At 41.6% G+C, this 22,300-nt stretch overlaps 1 protein-coding gene across 1 annotated transcript; it reads right to left on the bottom strand.

Moving 5' to 3' along the window:
- Positions 1-12,932: 12,932 nt before the first annotated feature.
- Positions 12,933-21,680, bottom strand: LOC129836201 (cytochrome c oxidase subunit 7A-related protein, mitochondrial-like). The gene is made up of 3 exons (XM_055902056.1): positions 21,505-21,680; positions 14,203-14,337; positions 12,933-13,813 (listed from the first exon to the last, which is right to left on the bottom strand). The coding sequence occupies exons 1-3, from the start codon at positions 21,646-21,648 to the stop codon at positions 13,676-13,678; spliced, it is 417 nt and encodes a 138-aa protein (XP_055758031.1). The 5' UTR covers positions 21,649-21,680; the 3' UTR covers positions 12,933-13,675.
- Positions 21,681-22,300: the final 620 nt, after the last annotated feature.

The raw sequence follows: 22,300 nt of genomic DNA, 5'->3' as shown, positions 1-22,300 counted from the left end.
CTGCAATTCTACATATTTGCGGTGTAGAGAAAATGTTGCGGTTTTAAAGAAAGCTGCAGTTCTACACATTTTGCCATGGGACCTAGAGACAAGTTAGCAGTTCTACAGTACATTTTCTGCAGTTCTACAGATCTTGCCATAGGTTGGAGAGAAATGTTTGTAGTTTTGCGTATAATATCTGAGTGAGAGTGACTAACAAAAGTAATGGGGGTCCCCCTTTCTGTAATGAGACCATGACTACTACAAGTTGAGATAGCTAGATAGACTAATTTACCAATATTTGTTTATTTTTTGTTGTTGAAATTGGCTAATTGATTGAGAGAGAAAAACTGATAATTCTCAACCAAATTTCAAAATTGCACCTTGTGTATTCTACTACTCGAAGTTTCAACATCAAGTTGAGTGTCACGCTCGTCTGACAAAGAAGGAGTGGACCAAAGCACAGCGTGGTACGTGTTCATAATATTTTAATAAATTAGAACACTTGAACAAAAATAACAAAAAGACAAACGAACAGTTCTGTAAGGTAACTAAACTAAACAGAAAACATCTACCCACAAACCTAGGTGGGAAAAAGGCGACCTAAGTATGATTCTCAATCAGAGACAACAATAGATAGCTGCCTCTGATTGAGAACCACACCCGGCCAAACACAAAGAAATAGAAAACATAGAAATAAAGAAACTAGAATGCCCACCCTCGTGACACCCTTGCCTAACCAAAATAGAGAATAAAAACCTCTCTATGGCCAGGGTGTGACATTGAGACTCCGACTGAGTTTATATAATGAACCATTTAAAAGATTTTGCTGAGTTACAGTTCATATGAGGAAATCAGTCAATTGAAATAAATTCATTAGGCCCTAATCTATGGATATCACATGACTGGGCAGGGGCGGTCCTGGGAGGGGCATAGCCCCACCCCCTTGGGAACCAGACCCAGCCAATCAGAATGAGTTTTCCCCAAAAAAAGGTCTTTATTACAGACAGAAATACTGCTTAGAACTTGTTTTATTGTGATCTCTACCGTGCCATGCATATGAACGTGATGAGACTGACAACTTCTCTGAGCCAGGCGAATTCATTGATCAGGATCATTAGAGCGCCAGATACTTCAAATGAGTCTTGATTGACAGCATTGTGAAACATTGTATTATCCTCAATCTGACAATGCTGAAAAGAGTGGACAGGAATGAAAAACATAAATGCCAATCAAACTCTAGACATGAATTCATGTTAACAATACACAAGCCCTGGACACAAGGGCACGGCTACACCAATAGAAACACAAGCTTCACTGCCAAAATAAGTGATTCAAGCTGTGAACACTGGGATGAGATTGACAGCCTGACTGAGTGAATTGGGTCTGGGAGAGCTCTACTCCAGAGGTTAACATCACTACTCAGGGTACATGGTACATACATCCCGCCTGCACAGCTGGCTGCAGACCCCAGTGAGGATTACAGTAAGCTCCACTTTTACTAGCTCTCTGACTGAATCTACCCTGCTTCAGCCACCAGACAGACAGTTTGACAGCCAACCCTCATATGGACCTGCTGGAGAAGGGAGGGAGGTGTGGAGATGGGGAAAGAGCAGCAGGGTGAGGGCTTCAGCTTTGAGAGGGATTGGAGTAGATGCAGTATTGAAAAGAGATATGTATGTGTTGGTAATTAAGTTGAGAAAACAGAGCAGTCTGTTGGGGATAATGAGGGGATGCCCAGCCTCTGAGAAAGCTGTTGGAGGTTTGAGATCATTGATTCGTATGCAATTGAATTGAATTGCTGACAGTTTTACTGCACACAAAAGCGTATTACACAAATGTACACCCACTCTAAGGAACACACTCCTCATTTAAATCCCAGTCTTACGTCAATCTTCTGGACAGTGAATGTCATGTGTTTGTGTACCAGCCTCCGGGTGATTGTAACCAAATCCGTCAGTACTATAAACTCTAAGACACTGATGGCTTTATTTGCAATGCTGAGAAAGAACATTACTTCAGGTGCAGACTGTCTCATGAGGGGGAAGAGACACACTACTCAATATGATGTATTATGTATAATCAGGCTATTACTTTTTGAGCAGTCATTTTAGGAGCTGCTTCCATTTTCTAAATTGAATTCCACTGGATTGGACTAGAAACAAACAGATGAGTTCAAACGAGGTAATAGCAAGGCCAGTTTTGACAAGAGGTAGAGGAACAGGTGCAGGAGAGTGGCTGGGTAAGCCTACAGAGACTAGTGCTGCTGAACACGGGCCTGATAAATGCAAAACGAATGTCGGCAGAGCTGCTGAGTAAATAAGCAGGATTAAAGAGACGCTCAGCTGGATAAACAATTTGAATTGATCAATGGGAAAATTAAAGGAATTACAGAGAAGTTCTTCAGTCATTTGACGTTTGTAATAATTGCTAATGATGTTTGGAGGAGCTGAGTTTGGGGGCCAAAGGGACAAATCATGAGAGGCTGGAGGACACAGTCAGCGTGAGGAGAAAGAAAGAACAAAACCAAAAGACAGGCAGACAGAGAATAAAATAATTGACCAGAGCGAGAGAGAGCGAGAGAGAGCGAGAGAGCGAGAGAGCGAGAGAGAGCGAGAGAGCGAGAGAGAGAGAGATAATGGTTAGTGGATAGTGGTAATGGTAATGATAGCAGTTTAATGATGGTGGTGGTGGTGGTAGTGGTGGTAATGATGATAGTAGTTGTAGTACCGATGTAATGGTGAAGATAACCATTATTTAGTTATAAGTTAGTTATAGTTTCATTTTTTTATTACATTACATTCGATTATTGACTGTTACCATTTTATTGTTACTATTTTTATATTTAATTTTGTATTATTATTTACTGCCATTCTATATTATTATTTGTCATTGTTTATAATTTCTTTACAATGTATATTGTATACATTGTTGCTTTGGCAATATTGACACAATGTTTTTCATGCCAATAAAGCAGCTTGAATTTGAATTTGAGAGAGAGAGAGAGAGAGAGAGAGAGAGAAAGAGAGATAGCCTCTTAAAGGGCCTCTGGCCTCTGGGGCACTCCAGCCGGTGAGTGGGGTGCTTTTAAAGCATCATTACAAAGTGAAAAAAGCTCTGAACACAATGCCCAGAGAAGCGGAGAACAACAGGGAACGACAGAGAACAACAGGGCGATTCCACACCATCGTAGCCCTATTTTTTGTTGTGGTATCGCAGATTGTTCTGGCAATTCTCACATAGAAACGTCATTGTAGACTAGTGGCCAATCCTCAAAAAAGGCTTTCATTTTTTAGCAGTGGAGGCTGCTGAGGGGAGGACGGTTCATAATACTGTCTGGAAAAGAGCTCATGGAACGGCATCAAACACATGTAACCCATGTGTTTGATGTGTTTGATACCATTCCACTGATTCCGCTCCAACCATTACCACGAGCCTGTTCTCCCCAATTAAGGTGCCACCAACCTCCTTGAGATACCCCTACCCGAGGTATAACAAAGCACAACCATGCTTGTCCATATCTCTAAGGTCTCCCATATATGAAATGGATGGTTGAATACAAATATTTTACCACAAAAAATGGTTAAATTGATATTGTGACACCCCCTAACTCAAAAGTGCAGAATAATGCCTGGCTGTAGGGGGGGGGGGGGTCCACCTAAGCTCATGTTACCCAAAGTTGCAAGCTCGGATAATGCACAAATGTTGAATACAAGTAGCAAATGGTCTGCCTTACATACACAAATAAGCAACATCAGGATATCTTCAGGCATCTTCATGCATCTTGGAAATATAGAACTATAAACAGATAGATACAATAGTCGGAAATATCAACTACGAACATTTATGAACTTCACTTTTTGGTAGCTGTTCAATAGACACCTTTCCAAATCTGCTGTCATTCAGTGCTGTATGGTCCTGCTTGACAAACATGCATACAGTTACACATTTTTTTATTTTATGTCGTGGCTATTGTAATCATCTCAAAGGCAGGTGGGCTCAGACAAGGAAAAGTTATTTTTTCAGTCAACGGTTCCCCTGTGGATTATATATGTTAGCTCCTACTTTTGTAATTACGTTAGCCCCCCTCCCCCCTACTCTTATAATCAAAACTATGAAATAACACAAATGGAATCATGTAGTACCAAAAATCATGAGTGTGCAAAGCTGTCATCAAGGCAAAGGGAGGCTACTTTGAAGATTCTCAAATATAAAATACATTTTGATTTGTTTAACACTTTTTTGCTTACGGCATGATTCCATATGTGTTATTTCATAGTTTTAATGTCTTCACTATTATTCTACAATGTAGAAAATCGCAAAAATTAAGAAAAACCCTGGAATGAGTAGGTGTGTCCAAACTTGACTGGTATTGTATATGTGTGTGGAGCCCTGCCATGTCCGTCACCACCAACGCTTCTTAGTCATGGTCTATGACCTAGCTACACTCTAACTAAACTCTGCATAACCTGACTGTCACCCTTACAGGTTCTGTCACTCTCCACAACTGCTGCTGGGCGTGCCCCAGTCCGTAACCAATGCCAACCACCCACAGTTAATATCGGTCAAATTATCACCCTACCGGACTTCCAAAGGAATGTAAAGAAATATGTAGGACATGACCTGCAGGACGTTTTGCCACATTCAACGACAAGAAAACTCCACCCACAGGTCAATTAGGCGTTGGAAAGATCTAAAGGCAAGTCTGTTTGTGACCGCCCTTGTACAGAATCTCCTTCACAACCAGACAACCAATCCACTACTGGAGTATCCCCAGCATCTTTCAGGCTGGGATAACATTCCAGTTGGTATTACGGTTCATTTCCTGTAACTTGGTTACGCTACTGCGTCCTTGTGTCGTGAAAGGCTTGTTATTACATTTGGTGGAATTGGCCATTGTTGATATGCTGTAAGTGTGTGAATGAGATTAAAACACGAACACATATTGAACAACTATTCAAACACAACAGAGGCATGGCAGTGCCACTCATAGTCTCAGATATTAAGAGCCTTATGAAACCATTTAAAGACAGAATTATCACAAAACAAAATGAACAAGGGCTACTTGTATGCAGACGAAGGTGTCTGAGTGTAATTATGTTGGCCATATTGGATTCAGAATCAAATTGATTCACAGCAAAACAGTCTTTATAGGCTTGAGTGTTGTACACAACTCAGAAAAAATACCTCATTTACAAAATTCATATTTCGAGGTGATTTTACCTCCATTAAATGCAGTGTTGGGGAAGCTACTATGCAAATATAGTTTGCCAAGCTACCAATTACTTCCCGGTGGAAGAAGTTGAGCTACACTAAAGCTACCCTACGCTAAAAATATAGTTATTTAACTAAAGTTACTTTGAAAAAGTAGTTCACTACATACAAACTACTTTGTGATAAATTATTACATCTAAATCTGAAATGTCATAGACTTCCAACTGCAAGAACAGATCCCTGCAAGAACAGATCCCTCTGTAAGAGTTATAAGTTAAGATAATGTGTAATTAAGCCTATTGTAATGGCTTTCTTCTTCCTCCCCTGATGAGGAGTAGTAGGAAGGATCGGAAGACCAATGCGCAGCGTGGTACGTATCCATAATGACTTTTAATAAGAATGAATACGACAAAATACAAACTAACAAAGTGAAACAAAAAGGAAAACCGAAAACAGTTCTGTCTGGTGCAGACACACAAAGACTGAAAACAACCACCCACAAAACCCAACAGAAAACAGGCTACATAAATATGGTTCCCAATCAGGGACAACGATTGACAGCTGCCTCTGATTGAGAACCATATCAGGCCAAACACAGAAATAGAAAATCATAGAAAAACTAACATAGACAACCCACCCAACTCACACCCTGACCACACTAAAACAAAAGACAAAACAAAGGAACAAAGGTCAGAACGTGACACCTAATTAAACACACAAACTATGTTTCAACTGAGAATTAGTCTGATGCCCAAAAAGAAAGTAAATTCTTGCCTACTTCACCCATATCTTCTCTACTTTTTGCAATAAAAGGTGTGTGTAGTTCCAGTAGTTAGCTACACCACTACATGGGAAAAATGTTATTAACTACTGAAAACTAAAGTTGAATTTAGTTCAACTACCACGAATCTACTCCCCAATACTAATCAAATGTTATTATAGCAGTCATATTGGATTTTGAACGCCTTATTGGACTTGAGGCTAAATATATAATTGCAAGACTAGGGACTAAAGATACAAAATCCTTCAAGGAACCTTGGACCCCAAAACATGTAATTCCGTTTACAATAGACCCAACATAAAAAAAGATGTGTTAATTCATTTTTGTCGGGCAGGACCATGCAGCACTGAATGAGAGCAAATTTGACTTGGAAAGTCTGTTGAACAGCTACCAAAAAGTTAAGTTCATCATAAATATTCATAGTTGATATTTCTGCCAATTGTATCTGTGTTTTTACAAGTCTATAGTTCCAATATTCTTTAAGATAGTCTAATGTTTGTGTATGTTGGACAGACAAGTGAATACTTGCATTCCAAATTTTAGCAATATTAGACCTTGAAATATTGGGTTATATCATGAGCTTATGTGGCCCACCCTCCCTGCAGTTAGGCATTATTCTGCACTGTTTGAGTGTCTCACAATCTGTAAATGTAAAATATTTTACACAACAATCCATTTCATATATAGGAAACCTTAGAGACATGGAAAAACATGGTTGAGTTCGTTCTACCTCCGGTAGGGGGGGGGGATCTCAAGATTTTGGGGGCTTTGGCACTAGCCTATTGGAAGGAAGAATGTTTGACATGCTTTTTACATGTGTATCATGATGAAAGTGGCCATTTTAGCCCCTTTGTAGACCTTTACATGCCTCCTGTAAAAATGTATGATCCATGAACCATACATGATACAGAAAACAAGCAAAACATTATAGCAGCCCCCCCTCATTTCCTGCAATTCAAATGTTTTTCTTCATAGAGACACATGTTTGCAGTTTTTAATATGATATCTGATGATTGATGAGGCCCCCCCGGTCGTTCATTCAACCATGATTACAACACGTTTAGATTGCTGGCCGCTAGACTAACTTACCAATCTAAAAATGTTTTGCAGACATTGGCTTACTGAGTTACTGCTGATGCACAACCAAATTTTGAAATGGCACCTTATGTATTGTAAGTTAAGTTGAGACCTCGACCTTGTTCCAAATTTGTTTTATTAAAATATTTGTTTTATTTTGTTTTGGAAATTGATTCGCGGGCCTACAAACGGGGAGCTGCCAGTTGCCCAACCCTGGTTTGGAACAATATACTCTGCAAGTACATCAACATTTCCAGAGTGGGCTCTCTGCTAATTCTGAAGTTAAGATTAATTTTATGAGCACCACCAACATAATGAACGGGGAATTGTTTTCAAAAGGAACTCCCTCTGCTGGTGATTTGCTGAATGTGCAATCCTAAAGGAGGGCTGTGATTGGTTAATGACCTATCACATCAATTTCTATGTACACTACATGTCCAAAAGTATGTGGACAGCTGCTCATCGAACATCTCATTCCAAAATCATGGGCATTAATACAGAGTTGGTCCCCCCTTTGCTGCTGTAACAGCCTCCACTCTCCTGGGAAGGCTGTCCACTAGATGAGGCGGCAGGTAGCCTAGTGGTTAGAGCGTTGGACTAGTAACCGAAAGGTTGAAAGATTAAATCCCTGAGCTGACAAGGTAAAAATCTGTCGTTCTGCCCCTGAACAAGGCAGTTAACCCACTGTTCCTAGTCCGTCATTGAAAATAAAAAATTGTTCTTAACTGACTTGCCTAGTTAAATAAAGGTAAAAAGGTTGAAACATTGCTGCGGGGACTTGCTTCCATTCAGCCACAAGAGCATTAGTGAGGTCGGGCACTGACGTCAGGGGATTGGGCCTGGCTCATAGTCAGCATTCCAATTCATCCCAAAGGTGTTCAATGGGTTTGAGATCAGGGCTCAGTGCAGGCCAGTCAAGTTCTTCCACACCGATCTCGACAAACCATTTCAGTATGTACCTCGCTTTGTGCACGGGGGCATTGTCATGCTGGAACAGGAAGGGGCCTTCCCTGAAACTGTTGCCACAAAGTTTGAAGCACAGAATCATCATTGTATGCTGTAGCATTAAGATTTCCCTTTACTGGAACTAATGGGTATGGCCCGAGCCATGAAAAACAGCCCCAGACCATTATTCCTCCTCCACCGAACTTTACAGTTGGCACTATGCATTCGGGCAGGTAGCATTCTCCTGGCATCTGCCAAGCTCAGAATTATCCGTTGGACTGCCAGATAGCGAAGCATGATTCATCACTCCAGAGAACGTATTTCCACTGCTCCGGAGTCCAATGGCGGCAATCTTTACACCACCCCAGCCGTCGCTTTTCATTGCGCATGGTGATCTTAGGCTTGTGTGCGTGCGGCTGCTCGGCCTTGGAAACCCATTTCATGAAACTCCAGACGAACAGTTATTGTGCTGACATTGCTTCCAGAGGCTGGAACTGGGTAGTGAGTGTTGCAACCGAGGATAGACAATTTATACGATTTTCAGCACTCGGCGTTCCCGTTCTGTGAGCTTGTGTGGCCTACCACTTTGTGGCTGAGTCGTTGTTGCTCCTAGACGTTTCTACTTCACAATAACAGCACTTACAGTTGACCGGGGGCAGCTCTAGCAGGACAGAAATTTGATGAACTGACTTGTTGGAAAGGTGGCATCCTATGACGGTGCCACGTTGAAAGTCACTGAGCTCTTCAGTAAGGCCATTCTACTGCCCAATGTTTGTCTATGGAGATTGCATGGCTGTGTGCTCTATTTTATACACCTGTCATCAACGGGTCTGGCTGAAATAGCCGAATCCAGTCATTTGAAGGGGTGTCCACATAGTGTATAAAATGGGCCATTCATTAAATGTATCAGAAAGCCCACTCTGACATATTTGAAGAGTATATTGTTCCAAACCAGGGTTCTCCAACCCTGTTCCTGGAGAGCTACCGTCCTGTAGGTTTTCGCTGCAATTCTAATCTACCGCACCTGATTTGAACAATTAGCTCTCTTTTTCTTAGTTGAATCAGGTTAATTAAAACTGATGTCGGATCAAAAACCTACAAGAAGGTAGCTTTCCAGGACCAAGGTTGGAGACTCCTTTTCCAAACAATATAAAAAGAAAAATAAGAATCTAGACATACTCCATATGTTAGAGAACACTATAAGTAGTATAATGACACCAGGATGGTGTCTGTATCACGTACGATTAACAGATCATTATGTCTTACAGGAGGCATGTATAGGTCTAAAATGAGCCTAAAATGGCCACTTTCATCATGATTTTCTCAAAAATGGTTTGTGATACAAATGTAAAACGAATGTCAAACATCCTTCCTCCCAATGAAGTTTCTATATGAGAATTGCCAGAACAATCTGAGCTACCCACATTTTTCCCCGACTACGCTGGCGTGGAATCGCCCAACAGTGTTCATGTTCACCACTATTAGCATGCATCACACTTTCTCCGCTCTTCCTCTGACTACTAAGGGCCTCAACGCAAACCTTCCTAATTTCTACTTTTCAGATAAATAACACTTTGAGATTTGAGATAAATGACACACAAGCATGCTAACTCTTCTTACTAACTGTTCTTAACCGCTATTACGACCTTCCCAGTCTATCCCTCAGGATTGGTTGGTCTTTTCTATTCCCTGATCAGACTTGCTACTCCCTCCTCCTCCCTCCCTCCCTCCCTTTCTCTGCCACATCAAATGTCTGTCCCCCAGGTGGTTCGGATTATTTAGCGTTTGATAGGTAGGCCGGTCACAACGTCTGCTGTTTATTTCATGCAAATCTTCTCGCTTGTCTCTAAATCCACTAAAATGCAGAATGAATGAGGTCTGGAAAAGTCAATTCAGCTCATTAGGTGCGTCATGTCCCCTTGCCCACTTTCACCTCCTGATTCCACCACACACACCTTTTCCTCCTGCCAAAACAAGATGTAGAGATACAGAGAGAGAAGCAGATAGACAGAGAAAAAGAAAGACACACACAGGCTTTAGAACACCCACCGTCTGCTGCATCTCTTATAGGAGTTCCAGACAGAAAAAAGGACAGAAGCATCAAATAGCAAGTGCCACCTCTTCTCTCTCCTCCTTCAGTCCTCTCCACACACGCCATGTGAAATGATGAAAATGACAGCAGCCAGCTGGATTGACTGGCCTATAGTCTATCACTTATTTATCATGTTTCTGTGATAGAACTACCCCATCTTCTCCTTTCTCATCCATGTGTCATCAACTCACACTCAGTTTGGTGAAGCAATAGAACCTCGCCCTTTGCATCGATAAACCTGTCCTGAGCACTTGATGGCTTCAGACAGGAGTTAGTACTGCAGAGCGATGGAAAACACACTCACACAGACAAGGCGTTTTTCGTCCGAGGGGCTATTTGTCTGCAATAAACGCCTGTTGATAACTCACCGGCCCTCCTTTTTAATTGGCAACAAGTCCACAGACTTTGTTCATCCCTGGATACGCTCTTTTGCTTTGTTCGACTCGTAAAACACCATTCTTATGAATTAATCAATTATATACCAGTTGCCTACAAGTGGTTACAGGCACAAATAAAATTCAATTGCACAGAAAGGAGATATAACAAAACAGATAGCTAGGACGTTGTGTTGTTTATCAGAGCAGTGAAATGATTCTCCAATGCCACGGAGAGAGAAAAGACCTCTCTAGCTCAAGGTGTAGGCCAACTGGCCAACTGTTGCCATGTGAATCACAAAACTAATGGTGTATTGTGTGTGCGCATAGCATCCGTTGTATGACTGCGTATAAATAATTACTGCTAATAAGCATTTATCATTATGTATTTAAATGTTTACCGGTCGATGGCACAACACTGATAAGATGTGCTTGGGCATAAAGAATTGGAATAAGGCTGTTGTTGTTTGCGAGGCGTACGAGGACTGTAGCCTAGCGTTTTTTAGTTTTCCACTGGGGATGTTCTCTCTCCCTCTCCCCGCTCTCCTGCTGAGATAAACAGACAGATTGGACGATCAGAACGGGTTTAGTTGTTAGATTACTCACCAGGCTTCTATCAGTCACTCTGCTGACAGGGGGTACCTTTTCATTCCCCTTCCCCTCAAAACCACAGATGTATAGCACCCACTTCCCCCCACCAGAATCACACAGCAGTACAGTTAAAGGCCCAGTACAGTCACAATTCCCTGTGTTTCGTATCATATTGTACAACAACTGATGAAACTAACATTATTTCCCGATAGTTGCTGGTTGAAAATGCAATCTACACAGGACCTTCTAATCAGCCTGTTTGCATCGGCGGGAGTTTCGGCTTGCCTGGTGACATCACCAGCACTCCCCCTCAGACAATACCGCAGGTGAAGAAGCCAGATATGGAGGTCCTGGGCTGGTGTGGTTACACATGGTCTGCGGTTGTGAGGCCGGTTGAACGTACAGCCAAATTCTCTAAAACAACGTTGGAGGCATCTTATGTTAGAGAAATGAACATGAAATATTCTTGCAACAGCTCTGGTGGACATTCCTGCAGTGAGCATACAAATTGCATGCTCCCTCAAAACTTGATACATCTGTGGCATTGTGTTGTGTGACAAAACTGCACATTTTAAAGTATTTTTCGTGTGGTCCACAGCACAAGGTGCACCTGTGTAATGATCATGCTGTTTAATCAGCTTCTTGATATTCTTGATATGCCACACTTGTCAGGTGGATGGATTATCTTGGCAAAGGAGAAATGCTAAGGCACTGCACTGCATCTCAGTGCAAGAGGCGTTACTGCAGTACTGGGTTCAAATCCAGGCTGCATCACATCTGGCTGTGTTTGGGAGTCCCATAGGGCGGCGCACAATTGGCCCAGCATCGTCCGGGTTTGACCAGGGTAGGCTGTCATTGTAAATAAGAATTTGTTCTTAACTGACTTGCCTAGTTAAATAAAGGTTACACACATGCTCAGTAACAGGGATGTAAACAAATTTGTGCACAACATTTGAGAGAAATAAGCTTTTTGTGCATATGGACAATTTCTGGATTTTTAATTTCAGCTCATGAAACATGGGACCAACACTTTACATGTTGTGTTTATATTTTGTTCAGCGTGGTTTGTTTTCCCCTCCCGAGTTTTTTTGCCAATTTTAATGTTAAACTATTAAGGTACTTGATTGTTAATCAGAAATTTGATATTGATAGAAAAGACCTGCATTGGGCTTTTAATGTCTGTGTTCACTCAGTCACTGATAGGTTACTGAGTTTGAGTGAGAAATGGCGGGGAAACAAGATGAAACACCATTCCACCCACTTAACTTTTCCAGCGTTTCCAGTTTAAGCACATGTAGCTACAGCTTTACGTGGTAGTTATGATTTCAAGAGTCAAACACTCCAATTTACTGTAGTGTAGCTGAATGACAATACAGAAAAAGCATGTCTGTGTGTTGACGCTTTCAGTGACTGAAATGATCAGATTGATCCCAATAGGTTTGGGATTGGTTGTATAATAAAGGCACATAGCTACTCCTAAAATGGTAACAGCCTATTTCAGACATCCGTTTTAACTGTCAGTAGGTCAATTATTTACTTCAGAGCCATTCTAAAACAGACTTCCACCCACAGCCTATTTTTCAACAAATACAAACTAATAGCTGAAGTGGCTAGATTAAATGCAGCCATCATTTTGTTGGCCGGACAAGATATCTGCTTCCCCTCGATGAAGCCCGATACTCAAGGTCATACACATTTTTAATTGGCCGGACTTGAGTTGGTCTGCCAGGACGACGTTGGAAAATCAATGACATGTTAAAAGAAATCTACAAGTTGAATTAGAACGTCCAACTAGCATTCGTTCATGGTTCCCACTATAATGGTCAGCTATTCTTAGAAGCAGATAGGTAACAAAATGAAAGAAAGCTAAAAAAAAAAGTTTTACAAACAAAATATACTTTATTATCCCAAGACAAAATGACAATGACTTGTCAGATACTCTGTGCACTCCCTTTTTTACAGAACACCATCAGTTAGTATGCAGACTAAATGACAACTCAACCTCTGCACCATTAAATAGGGACTTGGGGGGCATGCAAATGTGACTCCTCAAAAGCAGAGTTTATTACAGAAAGAAACCAATGAATAATATCACACAACCTGAAGTACCACCTCATTATTAGCTTTGAAAAAAGGTGGTAGCCCCATCCACCCTCTCATCCAGAACAAAAGAGCACCCAAAGTCATCCATGTAATGAGACCTCAAATTCTTTCCACACATAGGGGAGTGCTCTGGCAGAAAACACGGACAGACTTTTTTTAAAATGTAGATTGTTGATACTCTAGCCATCATAGTCATGTACCACTGATATGGTGCTGGTTGTTACCGAGACATCAGTAGAGATATACATGTGGAAATGCACAACTTGCACAAGAACACAGAGCAAGTAAGTTAGGGAAAGTAGTGATATTACATGGACTTAAATTTGACAAAGTATAGATTATTTGAGTCTGATGAAAACCTTAACATGAAACTAGGCAATCAATAAGACAAGGGGACATAATTGAGAGTAAAGGGATTCATTTCCTTGACTGTCTGAGCACAATCATCCACATTATTGCTCCTAAATCATATAGAATCCTGTTGGACCCTTGAAGGGGAAGAGGCTGGATAAGCAGATATCACTTCCTTGGCTGGGCAGCTATGTAAAGAGCCATCAGGCAGTAGAGGGTCCCTCCAATGGTCAGGCCCATGGTGGTCCTGTACAGCATCTTGTCCATCAGGCCTCTCTTCAGGTGCACAGGGATACCGTCAGACTTCTGCAATGTAGACAGAATAAAGAGAATGAGAAATGTGATAGTCTCCCACTCCCCACTGTGAGTCACAGGGGGAATCCTGAGACATGTCATATTTTATTGAAGTCCAAACTTTATCATTGCCCACAACTTCACTGCAGGGACAGAGGCGTGTATAACTTCCTAGAAAACTAGTCGGAACTAGTAGGAATTTTGGCAGTGAAAGTTCATGGTCAAAGTAAATGACCACAGGAGTAGATGGCTTTATCTTCTAACAAACCAAGGTCAAGAAGGAAAAACTCCTACACAAGCTTCCTGGGTTATTGAGGTTCTGTGATTATCACAGAACACCAATGACCCTAGGAAGCCAAGCAGCGTGTGGGTCGAACAAAAGGTTAGTGCAGTGTCTGTACCTGGAAGAGTTTCTGTAGGTCAGGGACTTTGTTGTTTCCCAGGTACTCCACCGTGTTCCCTGCCTCCGACACATATTTGGTTGGGGTGGCAAAGATCATTGGAGGGGCCTCCGTGGGCACTGTAACCCTCAACCCCTAGAGAGACAACAAAACTTTAGACTGTGGAAACCACATGACCCAAACATCCACAAACACATAGTTGGTCCTATCAGTGTTTTCCCTATATGCATTTAGCAGAGGTGCACTGTTGTTGCTAAATCGTGGCTGCCACTGAAAAAATAAATACATAATGTAGATGTATGCCCTAGGAAGACCCCCTCCTGCGAATTCATCTCAAAACTGACTTATGTTAAAAAATACTTTGGGATTGTTGGGATTACTTCCCCAGAGTCAGAGTCAGATGAACTCATGGATACCAATTGTATTTCTCCGTGTCCAGTATGAAGGAAGTTAGCATTGGCTTGCAAAACGACCTCTAACTAAAGCATGCTAGCTGTTACCATAAACCTTCAGTCATTGTGCTAACGCTAGTTACCAATTGTGCTAATGCTAGTTAACTTCCTTCAAACTGCACGCAGAGACATAAAAATGGTATCCATGAGTTCATCTGACTGGGCAAGTAGATAAAGGGCTTCATTGCCAAAACCACAAAGTGTCCCTTTACGCATGTAGTAAGGATTAGGAGGTCTGCTGTTTACACGTGCAAAGGTGATTGCTTGGCTAACCCTTTATATGCCTTCCAAATAATTCTATCTTCCAAAGTAGTTATGGAAAAGAGATGAATGTTTCTGAACAATACATCATGCTGCCTTGTTTACAGCATGACCAACCGGTGCAGATTACTGCTGGATTTGAGAAGGGCACTCCTCCCTCACCGATAAGGTCAACAGGGTCAAAAGTGGTGTGGTTGTGGCTCACTCAACATAGCTAGGACTGTTTCATAGGTAGCGTTTGCTAGCTATAAAAATTAGCTAGATACCTTATTAGGGTACAGAAGTAACGAATGAGCCATCTATGCATCTTTGGTAGTTTACATATTACTCGCCACGGTACTAGCAGTATCTTCAAGGACCGCCCCCCACACCTCAGCCACGAGCTGTTAACTCCCTGAGTTGGGCATAAGGTATTGGAGCATGAGCTTCGAGGCCAAATCGAGCTCTGTACCACATCGCCGTGCGCCTTCCAAATTTTGTAACAATGCGGAGGGCTCTGTATGGCGCCGCATTGACATGATTGGTTGATGGGGGAGGTGGGTACATCCTGTATAAATACAAACTTACTTCCTTGACAACAGCTCTACATTGCTCCGCGAAGCACAAGTATGAACGGCCTGACTTCTGCTGAGGCCATATCACCCTAAATGCTGCATGGCCAATGGAGACGTCGGATTGACCATGCGACCAGATGCACAATGCACTTTCTCTCCAGAATGCACTCTCCCCCACCAAATTGTGCACATTCATTGTTTCATAACTTAAATTGAGTGAATTTCTTGTGTTTTATTGTTAGAGTCTATCAATACCCCCCTTACATATACCACCAGTAGTACATTTACCGTTAATTCCTAATCTACAACGCTTGTTACGGTAATTTATTTTAATGCATTCAATGGTATTGCAGTCTTCCCATTATCTGAGTTGACACATTGTTTGCAGTGCACAACCTATGCTACACTTGTGAGAAACAAGTTTTGGTTTATTTCATTCCATTTAAGAGTCAATTGTATTTTGTTTTGAGCACTACTATCAATGTTGAGTAAGGGCATGCATAGAAGTAGGCCTATAGGCTACCTGGCCTGCGCGCAAATGTAGGCATATAAAATGTGCCCATTTTGGGATCTGATAGTATTTCTGATTGGCTTAATGCACCACCACTAATGACCCGTGGAGCTTCTCAAAGTCATGTTTTCACCTAAAACAGCAAGCAAACAAAGTCTATCTTTACATCCATTGAGAATTACAATAGTTCCTCAATGTATTTGACTAATATTTACAGCGCTCCCGTTTTCGATAACTACTCGGTGTGAAAGGGAAAAATGTCATGCTTGGATCCAGTGGAAACATCATAAAATAAGCCTACCGGATTACTTCTTATCAGTGGTTGACTAGGACTGAAATAGGTTCCATTACTCATTTTGGGTGCTAGTACAGTTCATATTTAAGTGCAGGAGCACCACAATACTTCTGAGCTGATATTCTATAAGAGGAACAGGAACTCAAGCAGTAGAACATTTGAGGTGCAGGTACTCAGCTCCGGTGAGCTCCTGCCTAAGTCAAGCACGGCTTCTTATCCCTTGCGCAAATAGCCTACAGCTGTGTCTGTCCCAAGCCCACTGGCCTGGGAAACTGAGGGCCCAGAATATTTTATACAATGTTGCATTCGGGCTGGAGCCAAGTTAATACAATGTTTCAAGTTCGTTGTAGACAGGCCATGTGTAGCCAATGTGATTTATAGAATATTTATTTTTGAGTCAGGATATTTTCTACCTACAGGCTGCAATCTATTTGTTGGCTACTTTTAAATAGTTGGTAATTGCAATATAAGTTACTTTTTAGGTTTGCATCATTTAGATAGAATTGATTAACCACATGACAATAATTTTGAGATATGAAAAAGTTATTATAAATTAATCGGTTTCACGAAAATGTGCATATGAAAACAATAACTGCCACACAGATCGGTAGAAATGGTAAGATACATTTGCATTCAACATGACAAAGGTTGCCGACTCCTCGTGTTGCCTATTACTGGCAACTTCAGGAGAGTAATGGCAGAATCTGCGACAGCCAGCAGGAGGAGAATAGTTGGGTCAGGTTAAGTGTTTTTTCTTCTGGTTATCTAGATCTCTGGCGCCCTCGAAGCAGTCGTCTTACTTCATCAAATCGTAAGCTAAAAGCCTCAGACAAGCTCAATGCATATAGTCGACTTCATTCAAACACATAGGGTGTGTCTATATGGAAAAATACATGTTTAACATTTTTGGACAATCGATTGGTCGAAAGAACGACTTTCGGTCAGCCAAGATTTGTTTTAGTCGGGGAAAGCCCTAGAACGGTCATCCAGCTTGGAAATTCCAAGTCGGAAACTCTGCCATCTTTCTAGAGTTCCAACTTTGTAACGGTCCTGACCTGTTTTCTGTTGTTTTTGTATGTGTTTATGGTCAGGGCGTGTGTTTTGGGTGGGCAGTCTATGTTTTCTGTTTCTATGTTGGTTTTGGGTTGCCTGGTATGGCTCTTAATTAGAGGCAGGTGGTTTGCGTTTTCCTCTAATTAAGAGTCATATTTAGGTAGGGTGTTCTCACTGTTTGTTTGTGGGTGATTGTCTTCCGTATCTGTGTTATGTTTTGCACCATACGGGACTGTTCGGTTGTTCGTTTCGTTTTGATGTAGTCTGTTCCTGTCCGTGAGTTTTACGTTAGTTATGTAAGTTCATGTTTTTTCGTCTACGTCGTTTTCTTGTTTTTGTAATTTTGAAAGTGTTTGTTTTCGTGTGCCGTCGTTACGAATAAAGAGATGGCTTATTTTCCTAATGCTGCATTTTGGTCTACTGATCCTTCTCTCCTCTCCTCGTCCGAGGATGAGGAGAACGACAGCCCTTACAAACTTCCCGACCTGAAGATCACTGACCTCATGAGAAGTTGGTAATAACCACAACTTTCGGACAGAGGTGCGATGACGCGAAAGCGTAAGAATGGCGCTGTTAAGATCAGAGATTTGTCTGAGTATACACCTTCGTTCGAGGTGTACATAAATACGTCTCCTGATTGACTTATAGGTCTCCATGTGCTTGAGAAACTTGATGATCTACAAATGGTGTCAGATGGCAGCGGTGAGGATTCTGAGGTTGAGCCAGTCCAGGATGAAGGGGACCTACCTGCGGCGACAGGTGTAGTGGAGACTTTCAACGTTTTCCCTGATAATCCTACCAGATGATTTTGGATTTTTGTAAAGAGTGGATTCCTGCTTTTGGGCCGACCCCTTCATTGTATCGGGCTGGGTAAAGGACAAACTGGGAATGGTTACATCTGTGAAAGTTTTGAGAACAGGAATTGTTTCGATTTTTTGTGTATCCGCCTGAAAGAGAGAGAGATGTAAAACGTTTCCTATACTGAGGCAATGAAGAGGGTAGAGGAGAGCCCAAGGATGAGTGAGTCAACTGGGAGCTCCCCAGTGAGTAGGCCTGAAGAGAGAGAGAGAGAGCCAGAGGATGAGTTTTAGTAAGGTTGGATTTCTTGCATTTATAGCCAGAAGATAGCTGTGGTAGTTGCAGCAGCAGCAAAATATTTGGTTGAGAGAGATTTTACTGGAGAAGATCTAAAGAAAGTTGTGAGAAGGGGTTCCATCCTCCCAGGCCGACAGCCTGGTGTAGGACCGTTTAGGGCCAAGTAGTGGGATAGGGTGGTAGGTTTTTGGGGGATAGTGTAAATCAAATCTAATTCTATTTGTCACATGCGCCAAATACAAACAGGTGTAGATCTTACCATATAATGCTTACTTACAAGCTCTTAAAAATACAACTCTGCATTGTTGGTTAAGACAGACTATTTGCTAGAAAAATAAATACAAAATTAAATAAACTAAAGTTTTTTAAAAAGTAGCACAAAAGGCTCCTTAACAGCTTCAACATCCAAGCCATAAGACTGCTAAACAGTTCATCAAATTGATACCTGGACTATCTGCATTAACCACTTCTTTTACACTTCTGCTGCTACTTGCTGTGCATAGTCCCTTTACCACTACCTATATGTCACAGGAGTTTGGTGGCACCTTAATTAGGAGGGACGGGCTCGTCCGGGTTTGGCCGGTGTAGGCCGTCATTGTAAATATGAATTTGTTCTTAACCGACTTGCCTAGTTAAAAAAAACTAAGCAAGTACATATTACCTCAACTAACCCTGCACATTTATTATGTACTGGTACCCCCTACCGCCTGGTATAGAGGTCCTGGATGGCAGGAAGCTTTGCCCTAGTGATGTACTGGGCCGTACGCACTACCCTCTGTAGTGCCTTGCAGTCGGTGCAGGGTTACATGCTGACCAGACCGGACACGTCGCAAAATGAATTTAGAAATCCATGTTATTCAATTATTGCACCAACGAGCGTCTGCGTTGCCAGGGCCTAAAATAGAAGTCATTCCTATTTCTGACGCAGATCGCGCTGAAAGTCCTGCCTCTCCCATCTCCTCATTGGTTTATAGAAGCAGGTATCCACGTGCCATCTCCTCATTGGTTATACCCACGTGGATGATTGAAAGACAAACTTTGCTGACGGTTGTCGTGGTAATACAATGAAAGTTTAGATGCAATCACCATATAAGTTCAAAGATGAAAAAGCCTGGAAGGAGGAGAGATGACTAGAAACGATTCGGTTGGCCGTTTTGTGTGGATTAATTGTCGGAGTAGAGGTCCTTGTGCATTTCAAGTAAAATAACAACTCAATGTTTATATCCCAGGACAAATTAGCTAGCAACAGCAAGCTAGCTAAATAGGACAAATTAACATTAGCTAGCAAGTTAACTAGCTAAATTGCCATACATGTTAAATGCTTTTCGATCTGTACCCAAATTAATTTCATTGGTTCAGAGCTTGTTTTGATATTTGACCTGCGTGTCGTGATCGTGTTTGGTGTAGGGGGACAAAATAAATGTATGCACGATAGCGCACGCGCGCAGCCGGTTTGGGTTTCTTGTTACGCCTACATCACACCGACAGCGTCTTTGCATTTTGGTACATCAGAAGTACATTCATTTTAAAATGGAATGCTGCATTTGCCTTGTAGCATTGGGTTGCAAAGGCAGTTGCAGTGCGTTTTGTGTGGTGCATACGTTGAATTTATTGAAAGTATGTTTCAAACTGTATACGTCGTCAGATTGACAGAAATGGTAGCAGAAGGTGAATGTTTAACTTTTGTTGCACACATATCCAGATGATGCTGTATACCATTTTACGCAATAAAACCATCAGTGTTATCTAGGCGTTAAAGGTGTTGCATGGTCATTCCGCCATCTGCATTGCCCATGCAGCATTCAGGGTGATATGGCCTCTGCAGAAATCAGGGCATTCATACTTATTGGCTTCAACAAGCAGCAGGGCTTGTGAAGGAAATTGTCAAGGAAGTGAGCGCAAGGCATTACAGAGGGTAGTGCATACGGCCCAGTACATCACTGTGGACAGAACCTCCCGCCAACCAATCATGTCAATGCGGAGCCCTCCACATTGTTACAAAATTTGCAAGGTGAATGGGATGCAGTGGGAGCTCAATTTTGCCTCGAGAGACTCCGCAATTGCTGTTCCTAGGCCGTCATTGAAAATAAGAATTTGCTCTTAACTGACTTGCCGAGTTAAATAAAGGTAAAATTAAATAAATTACAAACACGGCGCATCCGACCACATTTTCGGCTCAAGCATAAATTGGCTCTTTTTTAATTGAACCTTTATTTCACTAGGCAAGTCAGCTAATAACAGATTCTTATTTACAATGACGGCCTACCGGGGAACAGTGGGTCAACTGTCAGGGGCAGAACGACATATTTTTACAGCTCGGGGATTTGATCAAGCAACCTTTCGGTTACCGGCCCAACGCTCTAACCACTAGGTTACCTGCCGATCCGACACATAGATTTTTTTATATATCACCTTTATTTAACCAGGTAGGCTAGTTGAGAACAAGTTCTCATTTGCAACTGCGACCTGGCCAAGATAAAGCATAGCAGTGTGAACAGACAACAACACAGAGTTACACATGGAGTAAACAATAAACAAGTCAATAACATAGTAGGGGGAAAAAAGGAAAAAAATAGAATCTATATACAATGTGTGCAAAAGGCATGAGGGGGTAGGCAATACATAGGCCATAGGAGCGAATAATTACAATGGTGGTGTAACACATTTTTCCTATTTCTCCTCTTTTTTTTCACAATGTGGAATGCACATTCCGAAATGAGAATGGTAGCAATACGCCAAAAATGGTCTAGTCTGGAAATTCACAGACTAATCCGGAATGTCTCTGCAACAAAACGCTGCTAGCTAACCGGCACCAACTTACTAGCTAGGGCTAATGTGTTTGCTAGCTTTGTCGGTCGAGCCACCTTAGCCAACCACAACATTAACTAGCAAATTAACTGTTATAAAACAAATATATAATGTGGCGAGATTTCTTAGCCATGTTGTGTAAATCAATACATGTGTTTGTTGTGCCCAATTGAAAACAACCTTATTAGCTAACGTTAGCTAGCTAACAATGTGAAGGTCATTAGTGCATTTTTACATATTTGACTGCCTGCTGGACATGCTTTCTGTACCTACCTGAGGGCTGTACGCACTCGGTGCCGATCCGGCAAGTCTTTGTGTAACTCCATTTAACTTGTAGTACATTTTACTTGGTTGCAAAACAAAAACAACAGTCACGAATAAGGTCGGATCACGGATATCCCCTTGTTGGCCAAACATGCAGAGAGGAAGGACCCAGCATTAACGACACAGCAGGTTGGCTCAGTGGTGCCTGATTAGAATAGAGAGGGATAATGGCGGCTTTTTGTAGGCACTATTAAACGGTCCAGCTTTTGTCAAATGAACGTCAAAAGTGTAATATGTTTTCTTAATTTAAGCTAACCCTTTCATAACCTTAACCTAATTATCCTAACTGCTGCGTAAATTATCCTAAACTGCTACGAAAAGTAAAATCTGACGTTAATTTTACAAAAACGAGTCCATCTAGCCATAACCCTATTAAACAGAGGCCAACTCCATGACTCGGTGGCCAGGGCCAATGTGGAAATTAATGCTAATGTCACATTTTGAGAATTTTGATGAATTTATTTAATCAAAACAAGTAAAAAGCAAACAATTGCTAACATGGACCCAAAGTCTCCTCTGAACATAGTTCAGTAACTGATAAAACAAGCACTATCCCGCTGAAGAGATATGTGATTGCATGCCTGGAGCAAAACAATATACTATCATTATGTTTTCGTTTGAGCTGTTAAGCAGAAAGCTAAGTAATTAGCTTTTTGGCAAACAGTAGCGTAGTTTTTACAATTTTATTTTACTCTTATTGTTATATATCCTGATGGCTAGTCACTTTACTCTGATGTCATGTACA

Source organism: Salvelinus fontinalis, chromosome 37, assembly GCF_029448725.1.
Source record: "Salvelinus fontinalis isolate EN_2023a chromosome 37, ASM2944872v1, whole genome shotgun sequence".
Classification (NCBI taxonomy): Eukaryota; Metazoa; Chordata; class Actinopteri; order Salmoniformes; family Salmonidae; genus Salvelinus; species Salvelinus fontinalis.
The sequence above is the reverse complement of the archived record's forward strand: the minus strand, read 5'-3'. Positions and strand labels throughout refer to the sequence as shown.